The 25,927-nt window shown below is 37.2% G+C and overlaps 1 protein-coding gene across 14 annotated transcripts in view; it reads right to left on the reverse strand.

Annotated features, from left to right (window-relative positions):
• Positions 1-25,927, reverse strand: part of HELZ (helicase with zinc finger) — a 178,206-nt gene that overhangs the window by 11,250 nt on the left and 141,029 nt on the right. For all 14 annotated transcript variants that reach the window (XR_012426037.1, XM_045374538.2, XM_045374535.2 and 11 more), the window contains 3 exons: positions 25,435-25,669; positions 24,115-24,631; positions 4,191-4,443 (listed from right to left, as the gene is read on the reverse strand). Coding sequence is in view for 13 of the 14 variants with exons in the window: in XM_045374538.2 (XP_045230473.2) it covers positions 4,191-4,443; positions 24,115-24,631; positions 25,435-25,669 (1,005 nt within the window). In the remaining variant the exon portion in view is untranslated. The remainder of the gene's footprint in view (positions 1-4,190; positions 4,444-24,114; positions 24,632-25,434; positions 25,670-25,927) is intronic.

Raw genomic sequence — 25,927 nt, forward strand, 5'->3', positions numbered from 1 at the left:
CCTTCCTTGTGTTCATGTCAGGAAGAAAGTGTCCCACTGGAACATACTTGATTCATATGGGGCTGGATTTCTTTTCCCAGAAATTTCAGTATGTGTATGTGAGGTGGGGGCAGGGGGGGGGTGTGGGGGCGTGGGTGCAGACAGAGAGGTAAAGTGAGACCTTTAGCTAGATTACTTAAAACACACAGAAGAGTACAGTGATCAGAAGACCAATTCACAGAAAAGCAGGACAAAGGAACAGGTACACAGAGAAAGCCATAGGCCTGGAGGGAGATGCTGAGACCATCACATGGCGTGGCTATTTACCATGGGCCAGGCACTTTGTGCTATGCACCTTCCGTGGTTTAAACACAGTGGCCAGAAAATTATCCAGCTCCCCTCATCAACCCAGCTGGCCTCCCTGGACCTTATTTCCAGTAAAACTATTTTTACCTGAGCTACTTTGGGTTGGTTTCTGTTTCTTGCAATCAGATGTAGCTTAAGACAATCATCAAATAGAATGAACTCAGATATTTGATCTTCAAATATTTAGCGAGGTACCTCTATCCTTGAGTTCAAAATAAGTAAAAAACTGAAACCACAAGAAATCCCACTAATATTTCTTTTTAAAACTCAAACCACAATGGTTCATTTCCTCTAAAACACACTAGTGACACCTGATGGAAGCTACTTTACACTCAGTATGACAAAGTTTCAAAAGCATGTTAACATCAGCAATACAGCTGTCCAATATAACATAAAACGAGAATTCAGAGGTTAAGGTGAAAATATTTCACGTTTTAGCTTGAGTATTTTCTTTATTCAATATGTTAATTTTATAGTACTATTTTAAAATTTTAAAAATTCATAATATTGTTCAAAATGATTTTAAAGCATTTAACATCTTTCTAGTATATTTATCACTTTTCCCTCTAAATGTCACTGATTTTGTGAATTAAACAACTGCTTTCAAGAACAATTTAACAAATATTTCAATATAAAAATGTTCTTTGCTGTCTAAAATAATATATAAAATAAACATGGCTTTGGTTGTTCAAGAACTTACTATTTTTATTTACTTTATTAAGACTTATTTAACAATGTTCTCTGTTCCATAGCAATGTAATTAGTTTTAACTGGTTTTTTTTTGTTTGTTTGTTTTGTCTTTTTTGAGACGGAGTCTTGCTCTGTTGCCCAGGCTGGAGGGCAGTGGTGTGATCTCGGCTCACTGCAACCACCGCCTCCCGGGTTCAAGTGATTCTCCTGCCTCAGCCCCCAAGTAGCTGGGATTACAGGCACGCATCACCACAACTGGCTAATTTTTGTATTTTTAGCGCAGATGGAGTTTCACCATGTTGGCCAAGCTGGTCTTGAACTCCTGACCTCAGGTGTTCTACTTGCCTTGGCCTCCCAAAGTGCTGGGATTACAACTGTGAGCCACCATGTCCAGCCTAGTTTTAAATTTTTTCAATTAAATAAATACTTAGAAAATAATATTTTAGAAGCAGTTTAACTTAATGCCTACATCCTTGTCTAACCATGAATACAAGATCGCTACTAATTAATCATGTATATATTCCCAATAAGAGAAAACATTCTCTGAGACTATGAATTTCACTAGTCTTACAACGAATATTTTTCAAAATACACATCTCAGCTGGGCGCGGTGGCTCACGCCTGTAATCCCAGCACTTTGGGAGGCTGAGGCGGACAGATCACGAAGTCAGCAGTTCTAGACCAGCCTGGCCAACATGGCGAAATCCAGTCTCTACTAAAAATATAAAAATTAGGCAGGCGCCTGTAATCCCAGCTACTCAGGAGGCTGAGGCAGGAGAATTGCTTGAACCCAGGAGGCAGAGGCTGCAGTCAGCCGAGATGGTGCCATTGCACTCCAGCCTGGGTGTCAAGAGCAAGACTCCATCTCAAAAACAAAACAAAACAAAACAAAAAACACATCTCTACTCTAAAATTTTCATCCCATGCATTAAAAGAAAATGTCTGCTAAAGTATGTCTTGTCACCAGGTAAGTGAACAGAAACCAAACGTACCTGTGTTGGAGGAGCGACTCCCCACCCTCTGCAATGCAACTGGGTCACCCCCTTAATTGCACAGAATCTAGTTTCATTATCTCCTTTCTTCACAAGCATTTACTAAGAGCCTAAAGTGCATTCAGTGTTAAAATGGGAAATTCAAAGTTTAAAAAGGCCAAAGATGGAGTTTCTATTTTAGGCTTACAGCTTAATTGTAAACTGATATCCATATCAAACACAACGATCTTTTTAAAATTTCAAACCAATATAATATAAACGGTTTTCTTCAAGCTCAAGAAATAACTTTCTAACTTCAGTAAGAAGTCTCTCTCATGTAATTATCTTATGTCTGATACCACTACTACAATTCTCTAAAAATAAAAAATTGATAAACAAGAAGTTGGCTTCAGGACACTCATGATTTGAATTAATTTTTTAATGCCTAACTAAGTGATACTTTCAATTTAAAAATACCACAGTACGTCTCCAAGCAATGAAGAAAATAATGACTTCATATTTGCAGAAATGATACCATAAATGACATGAGCATTTGCTCAGGAACTTTCTACCTTATCAGCTTGGGTCAGCTTTTTATTAATTTTGGCCAAAAGCTATCCTAAAACTTAGGTTAAAAAAAAAAACAGAAAGAAAAAGAAGAGAAATGATGTTATCTTTAAAAAAATTATAATAACCAAAAAAGTAACAAATTATCATCACTGATTTGTAATGTAGATGTTTGCCAGGAAATTCAAATATAACATGAGTGTATTTATACCAGTGTATTTATACTATTTATGCTTTGAAAGTGACAAAGCAGGCTCACACCTGTAATCCCAGATCTTCGGGAGGCCAAGGCAGGTGGATCACTTGAGGTCAGCCTGGCCAACATGGTGAAGTCCCGCCTCTACTAAAAATACAAAAATTAGCTGGGCATGGCGGTGCATGCCTACAATCTCAGCTACTTGGGAGGCTGAGCCAGGAGAATCACTTGAGCCCGGATGGCGGAAGTTGCAGTGAGCTGAGAATGTGCCACTGCACTCCAGCCAGGGTGACAGAGTGAGACTCTGTCTCACAAACAAACAAAAAAGTGACAAAACAACCAGGCACAGTGGCTCATGCCTGTAATCCCAGCACTTTGGGAGGCCGAGGTGGGCAGATCGCTTGAGTTCAGGAGTTTGAGACCAGCCTGGGAAACACAGCGAAACCCCATTTCTACAAAAATAAACACAAAAATTAGCCAGGCATAGTGGCACATGCCTATAGTCTCAGCTACTTGGGAGGCTGAGGCAGGAGGATCGTTTGAGCCTGGGGTGTGGAGGTTGCAGTGAGCCGAGATTGCACTACTGCAATCCACCCTGGGCGACAGAGTGAGACCCTATCTCAAAAACAACAACAACAAAAGACAAAGCAACCCGAGTCAAAATACAGCAGTTTACTCCTAACAGGTACTAACAAATGTCTAAAGATTAAAATGGCAATGTCTTTTGCCAGGAAATAAAAGCAAAAGCTTAAAAAAATTTTTTTTCTCTACCACGTCTATTGTTCTAAAAATATGCTTGCATGGCACATACTCAAAAATGGGCCAGTTATGGAAACAATAGATTCACATTCTAAAGATGAACAAAATTTGTTTCAAATAAAAAATTGATGCTACTGGGCAAAAATTCACCACACAAAGATCTCACACTTGTTCACAAAGATCAACGTCTACAGCATACAAAGAGAAGGAATTAGAGAATTCAAGCAATATAATTAGTTTCTTTATATTCAATATAAAAAAGAGAACAGAGGAAAGATCAAAGTGCATTCATCTTTAAGGCTAAAGAGGGAGACTCTAGATTTTCCATCAGACAGTACAAGTTTAGAGTGTCTTATCCATTCCAATCTCTTTCTATGCCTTTTTTGTTCTTTAGCCATGAAGTTCTACAGTTTATCAGAATAAAGGAATAAACACAGGATTCCTAAATCTCAAAATGTTAGACTTTACTGGTCTCTCTCGTGGCCAAACTCTATTATATAGCAAATTGTCAACACTTTACTGACAACAAATCCTTGAAAACATATTAATCTAACCAACTCCCACTTGCCCCCCTCAGCCCTGAAGGAAAAAAAAACAAAAATTCCACAGATATCCGAGAGCTGAGAAGTAGAGATTAGTTTTAGCCACCAACTCTGTCTTACCTATCAACTCTCTGGGCTGAGCTGTCCTGCTGGATCCATTGCACGGAATGTTCTGATAAGGAGTAGATGAGGTGGTGTTTACCCAGGACTCCGGGGATGAAAAGTTGAAAGAAGATTGATTACTGTGGTCCTGAAGCTCTTTACACTGAGCCAGACTGTCTTGAGGAGTGCTTACTTCTTCAGAACAAGGTTGAACTGAGCTAGATGAGATTCTTCTTTGGTACAAGGGCCGACCAGGTCCTCTGGGCTCATACTACACAAAGAAAAATAACATTTCATAAATCAGTGCACCTTGTGCCATAGTCCTCTCTCTCTTCGCTCCATAGCAATCTCACTATATAAAGTAAAAATTCTCAAGAATACTCTGTGACTGTGAAACCCTCCCTCCACCCTACTTCCACCAAAAAGAAAAAGGGTCGGGGAGGGGGCAGGCTAGGCTCTGGACATGGTGTCAGAAGACCTGGGCTCAAAACTCAGTTCTGTTCCTCACTGCATAGTCCTGACAATACATGTCTGATTTCTGATTCTGTTTTCTTATCTGTAGAATATGGGAACTGAAGTAGTTATTTTCAGTTCTAAAATTCTATTGACATTTTAAATAGTAGATTAAGAAAAAGCATGAAGGCGCAAATCCGATCAAAATTAAATGGGTAAAGTATAGTCAATTGAGTCATGGCCCTCTTGAGCAGAGTCATCTATTCTAGACTTATCTCTTGGGTCCTTCCTTTATAACATCACAATTTGTTTTTCTTTAGACCTGAGGGCAAGATGTGATTCCTCCTGTCCAACATAAGTACTCTTGACTAGACTCCACTGCATTTCTTTTAGTCAAACTTCAAAGGACACAGAATACTCATTCATTTATTCAAAAAAATATTTTATATGTTTGAAACCGAATTAACTTACTCAGTATATTTTCTCCTCCCTAAACGCCCTGTATTTGCACAAGCCAAATTCCTTTAACCCTTCCAACAAGATCTATGTGGCAGCCATGTCAAAATTTTTTTATAGTTACCCAAGTGCTGTTCAATTTGTTCTTGCCAGATTCTTGTGATCAATATTCAGAGTCAATTCTAACGGCAAGGCAGTGTACAGCAGTGGTTAGGTACCCGTCTCCATCTAAAGCCAGACTGTCTGTGTTAGACTTCAGACTCCGACTTTTACTGGCAGTGTCACCTTGGGCAATTGATTTAACTTCTTTGTAACATGAATTACCCACAGTCCCCACATCTTGGGATTGTTGGGAGAATTAAATAAGGATGCATAGCATTTACAACAGTTCTTGGCACACAGGAAGGGTTCATTGCTATATAATTATTTTAAATATATAAAGATAAAATTCCATGTTCAGTCTCAAATGACAGAATGGGATTGGTGTTTTATTGCCCCTTTCTTTTTCCTCTTTTCTTTTTTGGATAGCAAATAATAAATTTGCTGTTCAGTCTGCAGTCAATTATGACTCTCAGAAACTGTACTTTCACCACTGTTGTTAGCAATAATTGAAAATCAGGAACTGGAGGTTGGATTAAAAAGAAGGCAGAGAGATGAATTGGCACAGCAATAACAGGATGGCTTCTGGAAATATAAAATAGCACAAGCAGACACTATCAAGCCAATTAAATGTGAAAATTGTGGGGGTAAGCACTGAGAGTATTAAGTCAAAGTAGATGGAACCACTAGGATACAAACTAGGGAAGAAAATGGGTCTGGACTGGCTGCCCTTGTGCAGAGAGGCAGGAAAGTGGGGAGGAGAACACTTCTCTCACTATTAAGTTTTGAGGGCCTCCATTTCCAAAGTCTTAGCTATTGAATGGAGGAAGGCAAGAGGTAGTGCTGCCATCTAATTAATTTCTTTTTTCATGAAATTTTATAGATCTGTTTCTAAGCATAGTATCTCAATTCATGTTTAATTTTACTCTGCTTTAAAGGCAATTGTTTTCAATGGTCAAATCATTATGAATTTGATTTTGTTTTCTAGAATATTAACCATCCAAATTAATTTAGTGTCGACTAGGAATGTAATCAGCACATTTGAAATTTCTTTGTCTAAGGCATTAAATTACGGTAGTGAGTGGAATAAGTAACCTTTCTAAACTGCACGGTGTGCTCTATGCCTGACAACCCTGGATCACAATGGCTGTGCAGTGCGTCTTTTTTTTTTTTTTTTAATTGAGGTTTGTAATGAAGACAATTAGCTCTTAAAGTTGAAATGTAGTATTTCTTTTTATGACTATCCTCTGAGTGTTTAGTCACAATCTTCAGGGGATTACCTTCTAAAGTTTTCATATGTGAATACCAAAGTACAAAACTAACGTTGGGTATGGGCTCAGAAAGAGCAGGTTATGATAACCAAGTCTCCTGGTGACATAGAACACTCAATATACTCTCGTGAATTTCACGCGTTAACTTTATAAGCCCCTTTTCATTAAATAATGGACATACACAAACCAGTAGTATAAACAAAAACCTTTTTACAATGAATAGACATATGAACCAGAAAGCTTAAAGGAAGAAAACTAAAACTCAGAAAGAAATGGAAGGCTGATATAAGAGACAATATGCAATTAAACTTTATAGAAAATGTGTATCATTTGTATCTTCCAAACTGAAATCCAAAGTAATCACTCAGTTGACATGCACAGCAGGCTCCAGTGAAGTATTGTATAACTTATCTATAGCTATTGACAGAGATAAATGTGTAGATAAAATATGAAATTCAATTTCAAATTATGTTATGAATATGATCAATTTTTAATGTCAGAAAAGCAAAGCCGAAACTGGAAAATTTTTTAATGCTTTTCAAATTAGATATATTGGAGATTATATATATATATATGAGAGAGAGAGACAGATTGATTGATTTTTGTGTGTTGACCTTGTATCTTGTGACCTTGCTAAATTCACATTAGTTACAGGAATCTCCCAAGGAATTGGGAGATTCTTCGGGCTTTTTCTATACTGACAACCATGTCATCTGTGAATGGAGACAGCTTCATTTCTTCCTTCCCAATCCCTAATGCCATTTATTTTCTTGCCTTATTGCGGGGGCTAAGACTTTCAGCACAGTGTTGAAGAGGAATGTTGAGAGCAAATGTCTTGCTTTATTCCTAATCTTAGAAGCATTAAATCTCTCACTATTAAGTATGATGGTAGCTGCAGGATTGTTACAGATGCCCTTTAACAGGGTGAAGAAGTTCCTTTCCATTTCTAGTTCACCAAGAGTTTCATCATCAGTGGACAGTGCATTCTGTCAAATGCATGTGGTTTCTCTCCTATGTCTACTGATATGATTGTGTGATTTTTCTCTTTAGATTGTTAGTATGGTGTATTACATTAATTTATTTTCAAATACCACGCCAGACTTGCATTCTAGAGATAAGCCCCCCATGGTCATAGTACATTATTCTTTTCATATATTGCTAAATTCAAATGGCTAATGTCTTGCTGAGGATGCTTACACTGATATTCATGGAAGTGGATCTGTGGTTTTCTCTTTTTGTACTGCCTTTATCTAGTTTTGGTATCAGAGTAATGCTGGCCATACACAATAAATCGAGAAGTGTTCTATTCTCTGGAAAAGATTGTGTAAGTTGGTGGTTTTCTTCTTCATATTTTTGGAGGAATTCCATGCTAAAACCATTTGGGCCTAGAGATGTCTTTTTTGGAAGGTTTTAATTACAAATTCAATTTCTTTAACAGTTACAAGACTATCCATATGCCATCCATTTCATCTTCGGGGAGGTTTTAAGCAAGTGGTTCATTTTATATACGTTGCTGAATGTATGTGCACAGAGTTGTTTGTAGTGCTCCCTTATTACCATCCTTTCAATGTCTACTGGGTCTGTAGTGACCCAGTCTCCTTCCTAATATAGGTAGTTTGCATCCTCTTTTTGTCTTCGTCAATCTTGCTAAAGGTTTATCAATTTTACTAATCTTTCTGAAAAACTAACTAGGTTTTACCGATTTTCCTTTATTGCTTTTCTGTTTTGAATTGTATTAAATTCTGTTCTCATCTTTGAAATTCCTTTCCCTCTTCTTGATTTGAATGTATTTTGCTCTTCTTTTTCTAATTTCTTGAGGTAAAAGTTTTGATTACTGATCTGAGATCTTACTTCTTTTCTAATATAAGCTTTTATTAAATTCTAATATAAGCTACAAATTTAAATTCTAATATAAGCTATAAATTTCCCTCTGACACAGCTTGAGCTGCATCACACAAATTAGGACAGGCTGTATTTCCATTTTCACTCAATGTAAAACATTTCTAATATTTCTAATAAAGAAGCTTCCTTTGGTCAAAGATAGGGGACAAGGTGTCAAAATGTATAATGACTACAATAAAGTAAAAACTCAAATACATAATGATATCAAATAATAATATTCAAAGTGCAAAAAGAAGGGGAAAAAAAAGCCTCAATGATCATCCTGAGGCCTAAGGCCTCAATTCATTACTCTGAAAATTGACTAATAAAGGGCAAGGATTAAACATTTATCCTGCCCTTTCTATATAGACTATATTTTAGGTAGTAATTAAATATTCAATGAGGAAAAGTTCTCCTTTATAAAAGAAAAATAAATAAAAAAGAAATTCAAGGAAGTTTTAAATAATCATTTTGCCGTATCTAATGAAGCAACAGATCTAAGCAACTACCATCAACAGCTGCTAAAATCTGAAAGGTTGCTGGGAAATTTAAAAATCAATAGATCAGAATGACATCATCTGATCACTGAAACACAGTGATCAACTTAACACAGCTAAAGTGGGAAAACTGGATATTAGCTACATCTTTAAACATATAATTTAAAATGAGACATTCATAATGCCTGGTAATTTTTCATTGAAATATCATCGATATCTTTCCATGTCATTAACACTCTTATGAGATTTAATAAGCTGCATTTTTTTCTTCATTTACTTAAAACTAATCTATTTAATTTCCCCAAGATTTGAGGAAGAAATCCTTGATTATAGAACACTTAGGGTCTACTAACTTATTTCAATTTAGCTCCCCCTCAAATTATCTTCTGCTTAAAGCAATATGCTACAGTTTGCTAGATACGTACAGTTCCCTAGAGAGAAAAAACTAGGATGGTGCAAGGAGAGGATTATCACTATAAGATTAAAAATAATCCATTCATTAACAAGCCAGATAACGTGTGATGAATAAACTGTAGTTTACAACAGTAATATCTGTGGGTTCATATCTATGGGTTCATGTGATGTAATCTATTGAAAAGCACTTGATAAACTATAAAATCATTTTTTAAAAGCATGATTCTCAGTTAATGGTGGCTATTGGCCCAAGACTCCACTAAAATAATAATAAATGAATATAAAAGATATACAACAATCAAGACCATGAGACTGGTCATCAATAGAGGACACATTTCCAGAATACATGGAGACTGGATGGAGGAATGGTGTCTGTGGAAGAAGAATGAAATTACATCTACCACCCAAGAAGGGAAACAATTCACCTAGCAGAATTCCACGGAGGCTTGCGCCTAAGAAATGCCACCTAATACAAAATGAAAGGAAGATGAAGGGATAAAATTGGGGGGTAAGTGAAAGACTATACAGGAAACAGCCGGACTCATATTATACTCCTCCCTACAACTAGTCGGACACAGCCAGCCAGGTACCTACAATACAGACAAAAAGATAAGGAGACAGACAAGCAAAAATCCAGGAAAAACGAAGTCCTCCACATGGATTCAAGCACTAAAACGTCCCCAGCGAAAGGCCTGCCAGGCAATACATCCTGTGATATACACAAAACTCCCAAGTTGCTTTTTAGTGAAAGATAATCAAGCGGCCCGGCGCGATGGCTCACGCCTGTAATCCCAGCACTTTAGGAGGCCGAGGTGGGCGGATCAACTGAGGTCAGGAGTTTGAGACCAGCCTGGTCAACATGGTGAAACCCGATCTCTACTAAAAATACAAGAATTAGCCGGGAGTGGTGGCAGGTGACTGTAATCCCAGCTACTTGGGAGGTTGAGGCAAGAGAATTGCTTGAACCCAGGGAGCAGAGGTTGCAGTGAGCCAAGATTGTGCCACTGTACTCTCACCTGGGCGACAGAGCAAAACTCTGTCTCATAAAAAAAAAGATAATCAAGGATTACCAGACTTTTAGGGAAGCTCTCCAGCATAAAAGATGGTCCCAGATAAATAAGTTGAAAAAAGGGAGGCCCAGAAAGAAACAATAGTGATATTTTAAAAATATTTTAGAACATTGTTTTAGTTCTTATTAAAAATTGAAAACAAAACAACAAACCCTCTAATTGGTGTTCTCAGAAAAGGCACAGCACTTGGAAAACAAGATGTCACGAAAAAGGAAAAAGCTCAGAATAAAGAACTCTTGTGAGTTTAAAACCTGAGGGCTCAAATATTAAATGCAACAGAAGTGCTTGTAGATAAAATCAAGGAAATCTTCCTGAAAGTAAGAAAAAGTACAAAGGTAACAAAGTATGACAGGAAATAAAGATTTGGAGAATCCAGGAGGCCCAACATCTTATCAAAAGAAGTTTCAGAAAGTGAGACATGGAGAAAAATAATGCTAGAAAATTATCCAAAAAAGATGAATAATAATAGACAATTTCACAGTTGAAGGATGAGTCCTTCTCTAAAGCAATGCTGTCCAAAAACAATTTCCTGTGGCGATGGGAATGTTCTGTGTCTGTACTGTTCAGTAAGGCAGCGCCTTGCCACAGGAGCTCCTGGTCAGTCAAAATGAGCCTACCAGGGCTGAAGAATTCAATTTTAAATCTTATTTCATTTCTAATCATAACCTCTCCATCAAGAATTCCTCTAGGTTCTACCTGCAAAGTAGATTCTGAATTTATTTCTTACCATTTCCACTGACACCACAAGCCACAACCACCTCTTGCCTAGGTAACTATGACGTCCTTCACTATTTATTTTATATTATTTTTAAAACTTTAAAAAAATAAATTGCATTATTTTCATAAAATTTTTAAAGTAATTTTAACCTCACTTTAGCCTTATAAAATTCAATCATAATGACAGAAGCAAAAACGTATCTTAGTTTCCAAAACTCTAGTAGATTTCTAGGTTTTATTGTTTTCCTTAAAAGAAAGATACAGACCAAACTCCCGCAACATGCAATTTATCCATATAACAAACCTGTGTGCGTACTCCACTGAACCTAAGATAAAAGCTGGAAACAGCCTGCAGTTCCAGCACTTTTGGAGGCCAAGGTGGGCAGACTGCTTAAGTTCAAGAGCTCGAGACCAGCTGGGTGACATAGGGAAACCCTGTCTCCACCAAAAAATACAAAAATTAGCTAGGTGTGGTGGCATGCACCTGTAGTCCCAGCTACTTGGCAGGCTGAGGTGGGAGGATCACTTGAGCCTGGAAGGCGGAGGTTGCAGTGAGCTGAGATCATACACTGCAATGCCAGCCTGGGTGACAGAGGGAGACCCTGTCTTTAAAAAAAAAAAAAGAGAGAGAGAGAGAGAGAGAGAGAGAGAGAGAGAGAGAGATACAGGCATACCTTAGAAATAATGAAGGTTTGGTTCCAAACTACTGCAATAAAGCTAATACTGCAATAATGTGAGTCACGTGAATTTTCCGGTTTTCCAGTGCATGTAAAAATTATATTTATACTATACTATAATCTATTAAGTGTGCAATAGCATTGTATGTTTTAAAAAACACAACATATAAAGGCGGGCATGGTGGCACATGCCTGTAGGCCCAGTTACTTGGGAGGCTGAAGAGGGAGGATCACTTGAGGCTTAAATGAGCTATGATCGCACCCATGAATAGCCACTGCACTCCAGCCTGTGCAACATAGTGAGACACTGTTTCTTTAGACTTTTTTTTTAATATATATGCCTGAATCTTAAAATAATGTATTGCTTGTGATTCTCTGGCTAAAACATTTAAGAACAAAAAATATATACTGTATTGCTAAAAAATGCTAACACTTATATGAACCTTCAGCAAGTTGTAATCTTTTTGCTGGTAGAAGGTCTTGCCTTGATGTTGACGCTGCTGACTGACCAGGGTGGTGGTTGCTGAAGGCTGGGGTGGCTGTGGCAATTTCTTAAAATAAGACAATAATAAAGTTTGCTGCATAAGTTGACTTTTCTTTTCACAAAAGATTTCCTTATAGCACACAAAGTTGTTTGATGGTATTTTACTCACAGAACTTCTTTCAAAATGGGAGTCAATCCTCTTAAATCCTGCCAGTATTTTATCAACTAAGCTTATGGAATATTCTAAATCCTTTGAAATCCTTTGTTGTCATTTCAGCAATGTTCACAGCATCTTCCCAGGAGTGGATTCCATCTCAAAAAACCATTCTTTGCTTATCCATAACAAGAAAGTCCTCACTGGGCTCAGTGGTTCACGCCTGTAATCCCAAAACTTTGGGAGGCCAAGGCGGGAGGATCACTTGAGGCCAGGAGTTCAAGTCCAGCCTGGGTAACATAGTGAGACACAAACAAACACACACCAAAAACAAAACAAAACAAACAAACAAAAAAACAAAAACAGAAAAACAAAAAAATTAGCCAGGCATGGTGGTATGTGCCTGTAGCCCCAGATACTCAGGAGGTTGAGGTAGGAGGACTACCGGGGTCCAGGAGCTCAAGGCTGCAGTGAGTCATGATTACACCACTGCACTCCAGTCTAGGTGATAAAGCAAGACCCTTCTCTTCAAAAAGAAGGGAAGAAATTCCTCATCTATCCAAGCTCGATCATAAGATTACAGCAAGTTAGTCATATCTTCAGGCTCCACTTCTAATTCTAGTTCTCATGCTATTTCCACCACATCTACAAGTTACTTCCTCCACTGACGTCTTGAACCCCTCAAAGTCATTCATGGTGATGGAATCAACTTCTTCCAAACTCCCATACATATTGATATTTTGATCTCTTCCCAAGAATCGCAACAAGAAAGCATTTTTTAGCAATACAGTATATATTTTTTGTTCTTAAATTTTTTAGCCAGAGAATCATTAATGGCATCTAGAATGGTGAATCCTTTCCAGAAGGTTTTTAATTGACTTTGCCCAGATCCATCAGAGGAATCACTATCTGTAGCAGCTATAGCCTTACAAAATGTATTTCTTAAAATAATAAGACATGAAAGTCAAAATTACTAATTGATCCATGGGCTGCAGAATAGATGTGTTAGCAGGCATGAAAAGAACATTCATGTCCTTGTACAGCTCCATCAGAGTTCTTGGGTGGTCAAATGCATTGTCAATGAGCAGTAACATTTTAAAAGGAATCTTTAAAAAAAAAAAAAAAAAATCCCCCCCCTCCCACGAGCAAAGCAGTAGGTCTCAACAGTGGGATTAAAACATTGGTAAGCCATGCTGTAAAATGGATATGCTGTCATCCAGGCTTTATTGTTCCATTTATAGAGCACAGGCAGCGTAGATTCAGCATCATTCTTCAAAGCCTTAGGATTTTTGGAATGGTAAACTGGTACTGGTTTCAACTTAAAGTCACCAGCTGCATTAGTTCCTAACAAGAGAGTCAGCCTGTTCCTTGAAGCTTTGAAGCCAGGTATTGACTTCTTCCTCTCTCCCTAAGAAAGTCCTAGATGGCATCTTCTTCCAATAAAAGGCTGTTTTGTCTACACAGAAAATCTGTTGTTTGGTATAGCCATCTTCATCAATGATCTTAGCTAGATCTTCTGGGTAACTTGCTGCAACTTCTATATTAGCACTTGCTGTTTCATCTTGCACTTTTATGTTATGGGGATGGCTTCTTTCCTTAAACTTCATGAACCAACCTCTGCTAGCTTCCAACTTGTCTTCTCCAGCTTCTTCATTTATCTCGGCCTTCACAGAATTGAAGAGTGAGGAGGGCCTTGCTCTGGATTAGGCTTTGCTTAAGGGAATGTTCTGGCTGGTTTGATCTTCTAACCAGACCACTCAAACTTTCTCCACATCAGCCATAAGGCTATTTCATTACATTCTTATCATCCATATATTCACTAAAGTAGCACTTTTAATTTCCTTCAAGAACTTTTCCTTTGCATTCCCACCTTGGCTAACTGTGATAAGAGGCCTAGCTTTTGGTCAATCTTAGATTTTGACATGCCATTCTCACTAAGCTTAACAATTTCTAGTTTTTGATTTCAAGTGAGAGACACGCAACTTGTCCTTTTACTTAAATAGAGGTCGTGGTAGGGTTGTTAACTGGCCTGATTTCTATACTGTTGTGTCTCAGGGAATAGGGAGGCCCAAGAAGACTGAGTGATGGGGAACAGCAAGTCGATGGAGCAGTCAGAATACACATAACACTGATTGCCCAAAAACAATTACAATAGTAACATCAAAGATCACTGATCACAACAGAAAAAGAAATAATGAAAAAGTTTAAAATACTGTGAGAATTGTCAAAATGTGATACAGAGGCACAAAGTGAGCACATGCTGTCGGGAAAATGGCGCTTCTAGACTCGCTCAACATGGGGTTACCATCAACCTTCAGTTTATAAAAAATATAGTACCTGTGAAATGCAATAAAGCAAAGTACAATAAAACAAGGTATGCCCATATACTGAAATAAATGTGACTTTGCAACACAGTGCACCAAAATCAATTTGGGTCTAAAAGAAAAAAAAAAGCCATTTGAAGCATCTCAGAGGCAAGGGCACTTAGAATTTACAAATAGTATTTTCCTACTAAGCAATACTATTTTCCTATACATCCATACACAAGGTCATAGAAGGGATACTAGAATGAATACAATATTACATCTCAGAGAAAAATGTCAGATTCACTGCTGTGACGTTTGGAGCTACCTTGAATCTATCTGACTCTTGTTTACTCTTCTTGAATATGAAAGAGTGAAGTTAACAATTAGAGAGCACAACAGCTCTTACAATGAGCAAATGTCGGGGTGGATAGGAAATAAAATAGTTTGCAGTAAAAGTTTACTCTTTGACCCATAACTATTTGCATTTTCTCTGAAGATTCGTAATTACTACAACTAAATAAATTTTACACCTTTTGGAAAAAATGTAATGCTGGAAAGTGTGTTTATTCTTACAGAATGTGGAGAAATTAAGTACATTTCTGATATTTGAAATCTCTAAATTAATCATTTGAGCAGTCAAACATTTAGCAGCTACAACTGGATAGATTTCAAGAAATCAAGAATTCTAAAATGAACTAGCTCCCTTTCTCCCCACCACCCAGAAAAAAGAAAAGGCAAATTTTACACAACTGAAGATTGAATTCTTCACAAGAACATAATCTTGCTTTTCCCCACATCTAGTTCTGTGTGATTGCAATCATTTCTCATTTTCTAAGAATAAACCTTACTCATGGAACAGAGCTCTGAAGAGCAGTGTGATGCTTCAGAAACTGCATGGGACTGTCAGGAGTCTCCACTCCCTTGGGTTAATAACTGCTTAAGTTACAAGTCCTATAATATCTTTGTGCCTCAGTTTCCTTTTAAAAGGGGGGAGTTAAATGATCTTTAAGGCCTGACTAGTTCCAAAGTTACAAGATTTGAAGTCTTTGATAAATCAAAGTCTTTTTCAATGAGAATATATTTTAACTTTTAATTTAAAATGTCCAAACAAAGCCAGGCGCGGTGGCTCATACCTGTAATCCCAGTCCTTTGGGAGGCCAAGGTGGGCAGATCACCTCAGGTCAGGAGTTCGAGACCAGCCTGGCCAACGTGGTGAAATCCCATCTCTACTAAAAAAAAATAGAAAAATTACCTGGGCGTGGTGGTGGGCGCCTGTAATCCCAGCTACTTGGGAGGCTGACACAGGAGAATTGCTTGAACCTGGGAGACAGAGGTTGCAGTGAGCTGAGACTACACCACTGCACTCTAGCCTGGGTGACAGAGTGAGACTCCATCTCAAAAAATAAAAATAAAAATGTACAAATATCTATCATCTTTAACAACCATCAACAATTTGATAGACTCACTAAAATATTCCAAGTGTGATGACAAATCCAAGCCTATTTATGTGATTTAAATTCAGAAAACTACAGGACATGCTAACTGACTGCAATGAAACGCATTCTGGGCAACAAGTTAAAAATGTCCTCTTTTTTCCTCTGCCAGAGGGTACTTCCTATACAGTAAGTTGAAAGACAAAGGCCCCCACACCAAAATTTTAGAAAAACATCTGTAGCCTGCAAAAGAAAAATATTTCTGACAGAGAAATCCCTTTACATCTCCATCAACACTGTAGTTTTGTGGGCCCTTAGGCTGTTTAAACATACTTTCCTTCCTTTCTTTTCTCATTTCTTATTCATTCTTATTTCTATTCTTATCTCCTATTTTCTTTCCTTTTTTCTTGACTTTGTTTCCTATTGCTTTCACCCAGTTCTGTTTCAGGAGGGAGGTGAGTATTCCTTCTACGTACATCTCCAGCCAATCAGATTGTTCCTTTATTTTCAGACGGCAACCCTACCAATGACTGATGCTCAGGTTTAATTTTAGAGTCCTCAGGTCTTAAATAATTTCATTAATATTGTTTAAAGGCCCATTTACCCTGCCAGAGAGATTCTTAAAGAGATTCTGGGTTCAGTATCAACTCCATATATGATTGTGTGTTTATAAATATGCTTCATGTTTTACTGTGAAATCGTTATGGTACTACACATATAATAACAATTTTCAAATTCTGCTAATATTTCTTTCCAAATATTAAAATGTAATGCTAACATTTCAAAAGCCATTTAATACATGAAATCTAAGAAAGAAGGAAAAAACTAAACTACAAAACTCATGTATAAATTTTTACTGTTAAAGATAGTTTTAGTTTAAGTAAAAACTCCTAATTTGCTTACCATTGTCTTATAAGACACACCTCTAATATATGACGTTACCAAGCCATTTCACCTGTGTGTATATAAATAGATAACTGGGGAAAGGTCAGCAACTTAATTAATAAGGGCTCTATTTATAATTATGCTATCAAAGCTAATCACCAAGTAAGAGCTAAATACACTAGTGGAAATTCTAAGTCTCATTAACGACGGTGCCAGAAATTTTAATTAAAATAGAACATCTCATTTAAATGATTAGCTTTGATAATTTAAGCATGAATAGAGGCCTAATTTATTAATTTGCTGATCACTGTTAGATGGTTTATTAGATATCATACATTAATGATCTCTCTGAGAAGCTAGGTCAGAGAAGACAGCAATATTTCTACCTGGTTATACAACACAAGTCATAAGTTATCACCATCTATTTCTAAGGTGACAATACGCAATAATCAACCAAGATTATAATCTTCAAGATACATCTGAACAATACCTTCCTCTATAAAAGAGAACTTGGGGGAGTCACGATGATTAGACAACAGTATATTGAAACTAAAATTATCAACTAACTTCAAATCTAGAGTTGTTTGAAAGAAAAAATGAAAATGGCTCAAAGCGTCTTTGCTGAAAAACCAACACACAGAACAAGAAATAGTTCAAAGCAGACACATCATCGAAACATGTCATCTCTAAGATGATGTAAGTAAATGTCAATTTACTGAAAGCTGATCAAAATAAGTGACCTACTAGCATTCCATTTTTATCAGAAAGCCATTACAATATCACCACCACAACACAAAAATGAGCTATTTCACAAGCCAACTCTGAGACTTTTACAAAGACACTTTCAAAAAGGATTTTCTATTTATTCCTTATGAGCACTTTTAATCAAACTACTCCATAGTGAAGTATATCTTAAATGGCAAAAGCTTTCCTTTGCACCAGTATCAGCACTGCTAGCTACATAATCGTTTTGAGAATTTGTCCCTGAAGATAAAATGACTGAAAAGTATAATGGAAAAAAAAGGTCCCATTAATAACAAAAACAAAACAAAACAAACCATTCTAAGATTATTGGAAATACTCAAGATTTAAATGAAGATCCTACAGATTTTGAAGAGGAACATTCAAAAAATAAGAAAGAGAGAGAAAGAAGAGAGAGGCCAGGCGCGGTGGCTCACACCTGTAATCCCAACACTCTGGGAGGCTGAGGCAGGCAGATCATGAGGTCAGGAGATCGAGACCATCCTGGTTAACATGGCAAAACCCCGTCTCTACTAAAAATACAAAAAAATTAGCCAGGCGTGGTGGTGGGCGCCTGTAGTCCCAGATACTCGGGAGGCTGAGGCAGGAGAATGGTGTGAACCCAGGAGGCGGAGCTTGCAGTGAGCCCAGATAGCAGTGCCACTACACTGCAGTCTGGGTGACAGAGCGAGACTCTGTCTCCAAAAACAACAACAACAACAACAAAAAGAAGACAGATAAAGGGAGGGAGGAAAGAAGGAAATAAATTAAATGAGAAGTTTAAAGTATTTGTAAAGATAAAATTTCCCTCAATTTAAGCTACAGGTTTAATGTCATTCAAATAAAAAGCCAAGAAAGGTGTGTAGAGGTGGGACAGAGGAGGAAGAAAGAGTTCATGAAGTTATTCTTAATTTTTTTTAGTAGAAAAACCACAGAATGACCCTCCTCCCCCATCCACCCCATGCCCCACATATAGCAACTGGAAGAGAAAAAGTAATAAGGGAAACTTTACACTACTGGGTTAGAACACCACAAAATCTCAAAAATTAAAACAGTAAAATTCTAGTACAGAAACTTATAGATGAAGAAATACACAAAGTCCAGAAATAGATCACAATATGTAATGAAGAAATGCATCTTACTCAGAGGTTAGATTATTAAATTATCATGCAAAGTGAAAAATCCCACACAGATAAAAATTACCTTTGAAAAACCCTTAATCATGCCAAAATTACTAAAAACTGAACTACTGGAAGCTCAGAGGTCAAGAATTAACTTCTGTTGTTTCTCTCTGCATTTCATTTTTCACTACCCCCACCCCTTGGAGCAAGTATGATACAGTGCTATTGCAAAGAATTTGGAAAGCGACATCTATTTAGTGAGAATGTAATAATTTCAAAAAGACAGGAAGACAACTGGCTAAACGTCTGGAGAAAATGTAAACCCTAATCCCAAGCTTACACTGGCATTTAAGATCAAATTGGAGCAATTTATTAATCTACTGGCAATCAGGGATGGTCTACTGCCTGGCTCAGGAGGAGATGGCATTTTGCCCTTTGTTGTCCTCCTCATCCCATCATACCTGTAAGGACCGGAAGTGGGAAAGGATGCAGGCAGTACTGCCAGACCACAGTGTCCAGCCTTAGCCAAGTAGCCAAGGACTATGGCTTTTGCTGCATTTGAGGTGGGGAAAGAAAACCCATGGAGTTAAGCCTTAATTATCTACACGAGAATAGTCTAAAAATTGAAAGTAGCAAAAAATGTTACAGAATGGGACCAAGATCCCAATCAGTGATGATATAGGTGGGCACAGCAATTGCAGGAACGGCAGAGATAAATTGTTTCAAGTTTCCCCAACAAATAATCTCCCTCCATTACTGGATCATACATTCACATCTATAAATGCTAGGAAAGGCTAAACGTTATAGTAGGTATCTTTGTATAGTGAAATTATAAATAATTTCTCTAACTTCTACATTTTCTGTGCTGGCCATGTATTTCATTTGTCACAAGAAAATCAAAATTACTATAAAGAGAAAAAACAAGTGAAACATAATGTAACCAACCATCTCCATTTAAGTGAACTGTTAACTAACTAATCCAGATATCATCCCACAAGATTAATCTACTAAGTTTTCTGGGAATAAAAGAATCCATAGTGGGAGGGAAAAGACTTTTTTCTCTGTTGTTAACGTTAAAGAAATTATTTTAAAAGGTTGGAAATAAACAGCAAGCACATCAATCATTCACTTTGTGAGATGATTCATGCAAAAGCATTTTGAACAAACCAAAGTTACCCTAATACACCGAAAATGTGAAAATCTGCAATGTGCTAAAAACAATTATCTTTGTCAAATAAATTTTTCAGTGTTGTAAGTGAATCACTCATTTGTGAATCTCATGCATCAAAATAAAACTAACCAAATATTTTTGCAAAAGTAAATTTCACTCTAAGAACCCACTGACAAGGAAAGGTACTTATTCACACACATACACAGAGACAACAGAAATATCAAACATTAAGCGCACCAAGGTACAAAAAACTTAAATTCCAAAATTAAGGCCCATTTAAAAAGATCAATGACTAAAGTAGATTATTCAATATGAAGTATTATTTAGTAAAGTACAAAACTTCATAAAACCTATAAAAACTTTGGCGCACAGTTCCCCCTCATATTATGAACTCGTTTGGCAGGTTAAATAAAAACATCATAAGTGATATCAGCGAGAACAGCAGAGTGAGGAACTCCAAAGTCCAGTCCTCCATAAAAACAGAAAAAAATTGGCAAAAGCTGTAATAATCCATTTTTTAGGAACCTAGAAACCTAAGTAGAAGCTTGCAGCAACCAGAAAAACAATCAAGAATTAAGCAAGAAGAAGAAATAAAAGGCATCCAGATTGGAAAGGAAGAATGAAACTATTTTTACTTGTAGATGACATTATCTTCCATATTAAAAAAACCTAAGATATCTACAAAAAAATCTATTACTTAATAGAGTTCAGCAAGATTGCAGACACACTATCAATATACCATCGTGTTTTTAAACACTAATAATGAACAATCCAAAAATGAAATTAAGAAAACAATTCCACTTATGATAGCATGAAAAAGAATAAAATGCTTAGGAATAAATTTAACAAAGGAAGTGCAAGACTTATACTTGGAAAATTATAAAATACTGTCAAAAGAAATTTTAAGAGACTTGAACAAACAGAAAGATGTCCCATGTTCAGGTACTCGAAGACTTAATATTGTTAAGGTGGCAATACTCCCCAAATTAATCTACAGATTTAAAGCAATTCTTTCTTTAAATGTCAGCTGGCTTTTTTTCTGCAGAAATTGGCAAGCTGATCCTAAACTTCCCATGAAAAAATTCAAGGAACCCAGAATAAACAAAACAATCTTCCAAAAGAACAAAATATAAGGACTCATACTTCCAATTCCAAAACTTACTACAATACTACAGTGTACAATACAGTGTGGTACTGGCAGAAAGACACACAGATAAATGGAATACAATGGAGAATCCAGAAATAAACCCGGCATCTACAGTCAACTGATTTTTGACAATGTTGCCAAGACTATTCAATGCGGGAAAGAAGAGTCTTTTCAAAAACAATGCTGAGAAAACTGGCCACATGCAAAAGACTGAATTTGATACCCACCTCACACAATATACAAAAATTAACTCAAAATGGACCAAAGAACTAAGAACCAAGTGTAAGAGGTAAAACTATAAAACTATAAAAAGGAAATGTAAAAGTTAATCTTTGCGATCTTGGATTAGGCCAGGGTTTCTTGGATATGACACCAAAAGCATAAGCAGCCAAAGAAAAAACTGATAAATTGTAGTTTAGCATCAAAGGACACTATCAAGAAAGTGAAAAGACAACCCACAGAGTGAGAGAAATAATTGCAAATCATATATCAGATTAAGAGTCTGTACCAGAATATATATTTTAAAAACTCTTATATGAATAGACATTTCTCCCCCAAAAAGATACAAATGACCAAGAAGCACATGCAAAGATATCAACATCATCAGTAATTACGGAAATGCAAATCAAAACTACAACGAGGGCTGGGTGCGGTGGCTCATGCCTGCAATCCCAGCACTTTGGGAGGCTGAGGATGGATCACCCGAGGTCAGGAGTTTGAGACCAGCCTGGCCAATATCGTGAAACTCCGTCTCTACTAAAAATTTAAAAAAAATAAAATAAAAAAAAATTAGCTGGGTGTGGTGGTGGGCGCCAGTAGTCCCAGCTACTCAGGAGGCTGAAGCAAGAGAATTGCTTGAACCTAGAAGGCGGAGGTTGCAGTGAGCCAAGATCGCGCCACTGCGTTCAGTCTGGGTGAAAGAGTAAGACTCCGTGTCAAAAAACAAACAAACAAACAAAAACACTACAATGAGATCCTACTACACACCCATTAGGATGGTTATAATTTTTTTACAAAGCGAGTATATAAACTGGAATCCTCATACATAGCTGTGGGAATATAAATGTACAGAGAACACAGTTTGCAGTTCCTCAAAAGGTTAAACATAGACTTACTACATCACCCAAGAACTCCACTCCTAGGTTACAGTGTGGATGCACTTCAAAAGCCAGATATAAAAGGCCACATAATGTATGATTCAATTTTTATGAAATGTCTCCATAGACACAGAAAGTAGACTGGGGATTACTAGACACTGAGAGTGGGGAAATCGGGGTGTAACTGCTTAACAGTTATGGGGTTTCTTTTATGGGTGATGAAATGTCCTAGAATTAGACAGTAGTGATGACTGTATAACATTGTGAATATACTAAAATCCACCAATTGTACAATCTAAAATGGCTAAAATGGTGTATTTCATGTGAATTTTATTATAAATAGCTAAAACACCACTTAACTGAAAATTACATTACTGCTCAGTTGTAAAACTACTGTTCATTATAATCTGAAAGACTGTCAGATGTGTACCAAATTTTTGTAAAGTATGGTTCCAAAATTCTAGATCCTGACAATACATATATGTAGATAGATACCAATTCATCTTTATTATGCTTCTAATTTACTTTAAGAGCCTAAAATCGCAGTAAGTTGTTTTAATGACAGCTATGCAGAATGAACCAATCAATGAATACTGGGACAATTTGAAGAGACTGCCTCTAAATCCCTACAAATAAGACATACAGTTTTCCCTATGAATCTTGACTTTTAATTAGCATCTATAGCAGACAACTTGTAAAATGTGAATCGATTATTTTTAATGGCCTTTAGATATCATTCTGAAACTGCCAAAATGAAGCTAATATCAAAAAAGTATTTTTCATATATAAAAATTAGAAATGTTTATCCCGATTTATGTCTCTGTCTGATATGACTACAACCAGCTTTACACATTCTTATCTTTAATCACGGCAAATTTAATGGGATCAGCTAGACATTTTTATAGCCTACACCACACGGTACTGCTTTGGAAGTTTTATAACCTGGAATTACTACGTTTTTCATAGCAATAAAAGTCCATGAAGATGCTCTTTAGAAATATCTAACTATTTTATTTTATTTTATTTTATTTTGAGACAGAGTCTCGTTCTGTCGCCCAGGCTGGCGTGCAGTGGCACATCTTGGCTCACTGCAAGCTCCGCCTCCCAGGTTCACGCCATTCTCCTGCCTCAGCCTCCCGAGTAGCTGGGACTACAGGCGCCTGCCACCACACCCGGCTAATTTTTCCTATTTTTAGTAGAGACGGGGTTTCACTGTGTTAGCCAGGATGGTCTCGATCTCCTGACCTCGTGATCCACCCACCCCGGCCTCCCAAAGTGCTGGGATTACAGGCCTGAGCCACTGTGCCCAGCAGAAATATCTAAGTATTTTAAGATAAAATTCAGTTTACCTTAAAATGCTTAGTTTAGCAGAGTCAATTTTATGTTAAAAATCCGCAAATTCTGATATTTGGGAATCAGAGTACCTCAGTCTAACAAAGCACCAGGCTGAGTGGCAGGAGAAGGAGCACAGAACTTGGAGCTGGCACTGGCTGAAAAGCCAGCATCTTTGGAAAGCTCTCGTTAACAAATGTATAATTAACACATGTAACTTAAAGCAAAAAGATGAATCACTAAAAGCCATTTCCTCAGATTAAAAAAAGACAAAGCTCCTTGAATAGAGTCCTCAGATATTCAGTATTTTCTGTAAACAGTAATAAAAGACTTTTAAGGGGCTTCATGTTTCAACAGTAGTGTCCATTTTACAAAATCTGAAATACAATAGGATTAAAATAATTCCCAAGAAAGGATTATCTTTAATACACTATTACATTCAATAAGATCTGTGCCTTCCTATCATCAATCAATAAATACTGATATTTTTCACACACAATCAACTAATAACAAAAGGAAAATAAGAAGACATTTACCTCTTCTAAGCTAGGGAGCGAAGAAGAAGATACTGTTCGAGATGACAATGGGTGAAATGGCTCTTGACCAATAGCATGTTGATGATTCTGTATTTGTACAAAAGGGTTCTGCGGTGGCCTGTGAGGCAATGGAGGTAGGCCATAGGGAAAACCTGGCCCCATTAGGTGATTCTGTTGCAAGTTAGCAAAAGTCCATGCTCCATCAGGTGCCAGGTATTTCAAGGGAGGAGGGGCAAGGTGTTCAGATGGCAATGAGAAAGGTGAGCTGAATATCTGGGGTGGGAGGCGCTGCGGAAATGCTGGGTTGCTGGCTACTTCAATGTCTCTGCTGTTATCATTAAAGTTAGAAAAGTGGCTACTGTGGTCTGTACTGGATGGGGGAGATGGGACTGCTGGTGGGCTTCTAGTCTGTACTTGTCTATATTGCAAAAGTCTTGATTGAGGTGGTGGCATTTCAGCTAGTTCCCGTGTTTCACTTTGATCACGATGAGACAGTTCTCTGATTAAGTCTTGAAACCTACAAGAAAACAATAAAATATGAGGAGAAAACAAAAGGCTCCATCACATTAAGGAAAGCTTAGTCAACTATACATGTATTTTCAACGAACAAAATCATAGTACTAATAACTAGAACTGGCATTAATTCATCTCAGATATAAGCATTAGCACTCAATAGATGCTGAGATGAAGACATTAAATATGCTCAATTACCTGATTTCTTTCTGTTCCCACTGTATTAAAAACATATCCTTGTCTCTATATGTCTTTGACAACTGGAAGTTATAAAAGGTCACCATGATGGTGGACCTTGTTCAGAAGGGATTAGGAAACACGTCAGAGCATTCATGTGACACTGGCCATAAAAACAACCTTACAGTTAGGACCACTCACTCACATGTAGCTGGAATTATAGGAATGTAGAATTCTGTGCCACCAGAAAAATAATTAATGATATAATTTTTAGCTTTTAACCATGAATTTACTCCTGTCTTTATTCATTCTTTGCAAGTATTACTACTAAATAAAAAAACCTGCTCACAGCGATGGTGTTTCTCCTGCAGAAAAGACCACAAAGCAAGGGAACAAGTTAATTTCCAACCCAGAGTAGATCATCCATGCCTAAATTTGTACAAGAGTTACTTCTAAATGAGTTTTCTGTATTTTAGAGCCAATCAAGAGGACTGTGTAGCATGTGCTTAGAAGGCCAGCATCCAATTTCTCTGAGGCAATATTCCAGCTTGAAGCTAAAAGGACTACAGTCAAAAAAGAGAACAGTGAGGGGGTCGCATTCCAGAGGCTATTTTCAGTCGGCTGGAATACCTTGAGTATGTGGTCTCCACTTCATCTTCGGCACTGCTGGTGAGCTTCCAGTCTGCCCGCACTGGCGGCTGATGTAATCCCAGGGGCGGCTGAGGAAGATGCTGGAGGTGAGGATGGTGATGGTGTGGGTATGGAACGCTGCCCTGACTGAGAAAGGCATGATGCTCACTCCATTGCTGGAACCGTGCCTGCTGCTGTCTTAATGTTTCCAGAGCGACGCTCCCATGTATACGATCTGCAAAAATATTTGTGAAAACTTTTTTTATGAATTTGGGGTTTCAAGTTCATTATTTAAAGTTTTTACTAACATATTTTCTCCACAAAGACAAAGAAAGAGCTACAAATTTGGTTTTAGTAAGAAGTAAATGTTTTCTATATTTGCCAGAAATCAGTTATGGTGATGATGACGACTTACATAATGATGATCCTGACATCCACTGGATACTATCATACAGCATTTAGAACTAATTTCTGATTATCACACTAAACGGGG

This window comes from Macaca fascicularis, chromosome 16 (assembly GCF_037993035.2).
Source record: "Macaca fascicularis isolate 582-1 chromosome 16, T2T-MFA8v1.1".
Classification (NCBI taxonomy): Eukaryota; Metazoa; Chordata; class Mammalia; order Primates; family Cercopithecidae; genus Macaca; species Macaca fascicularis.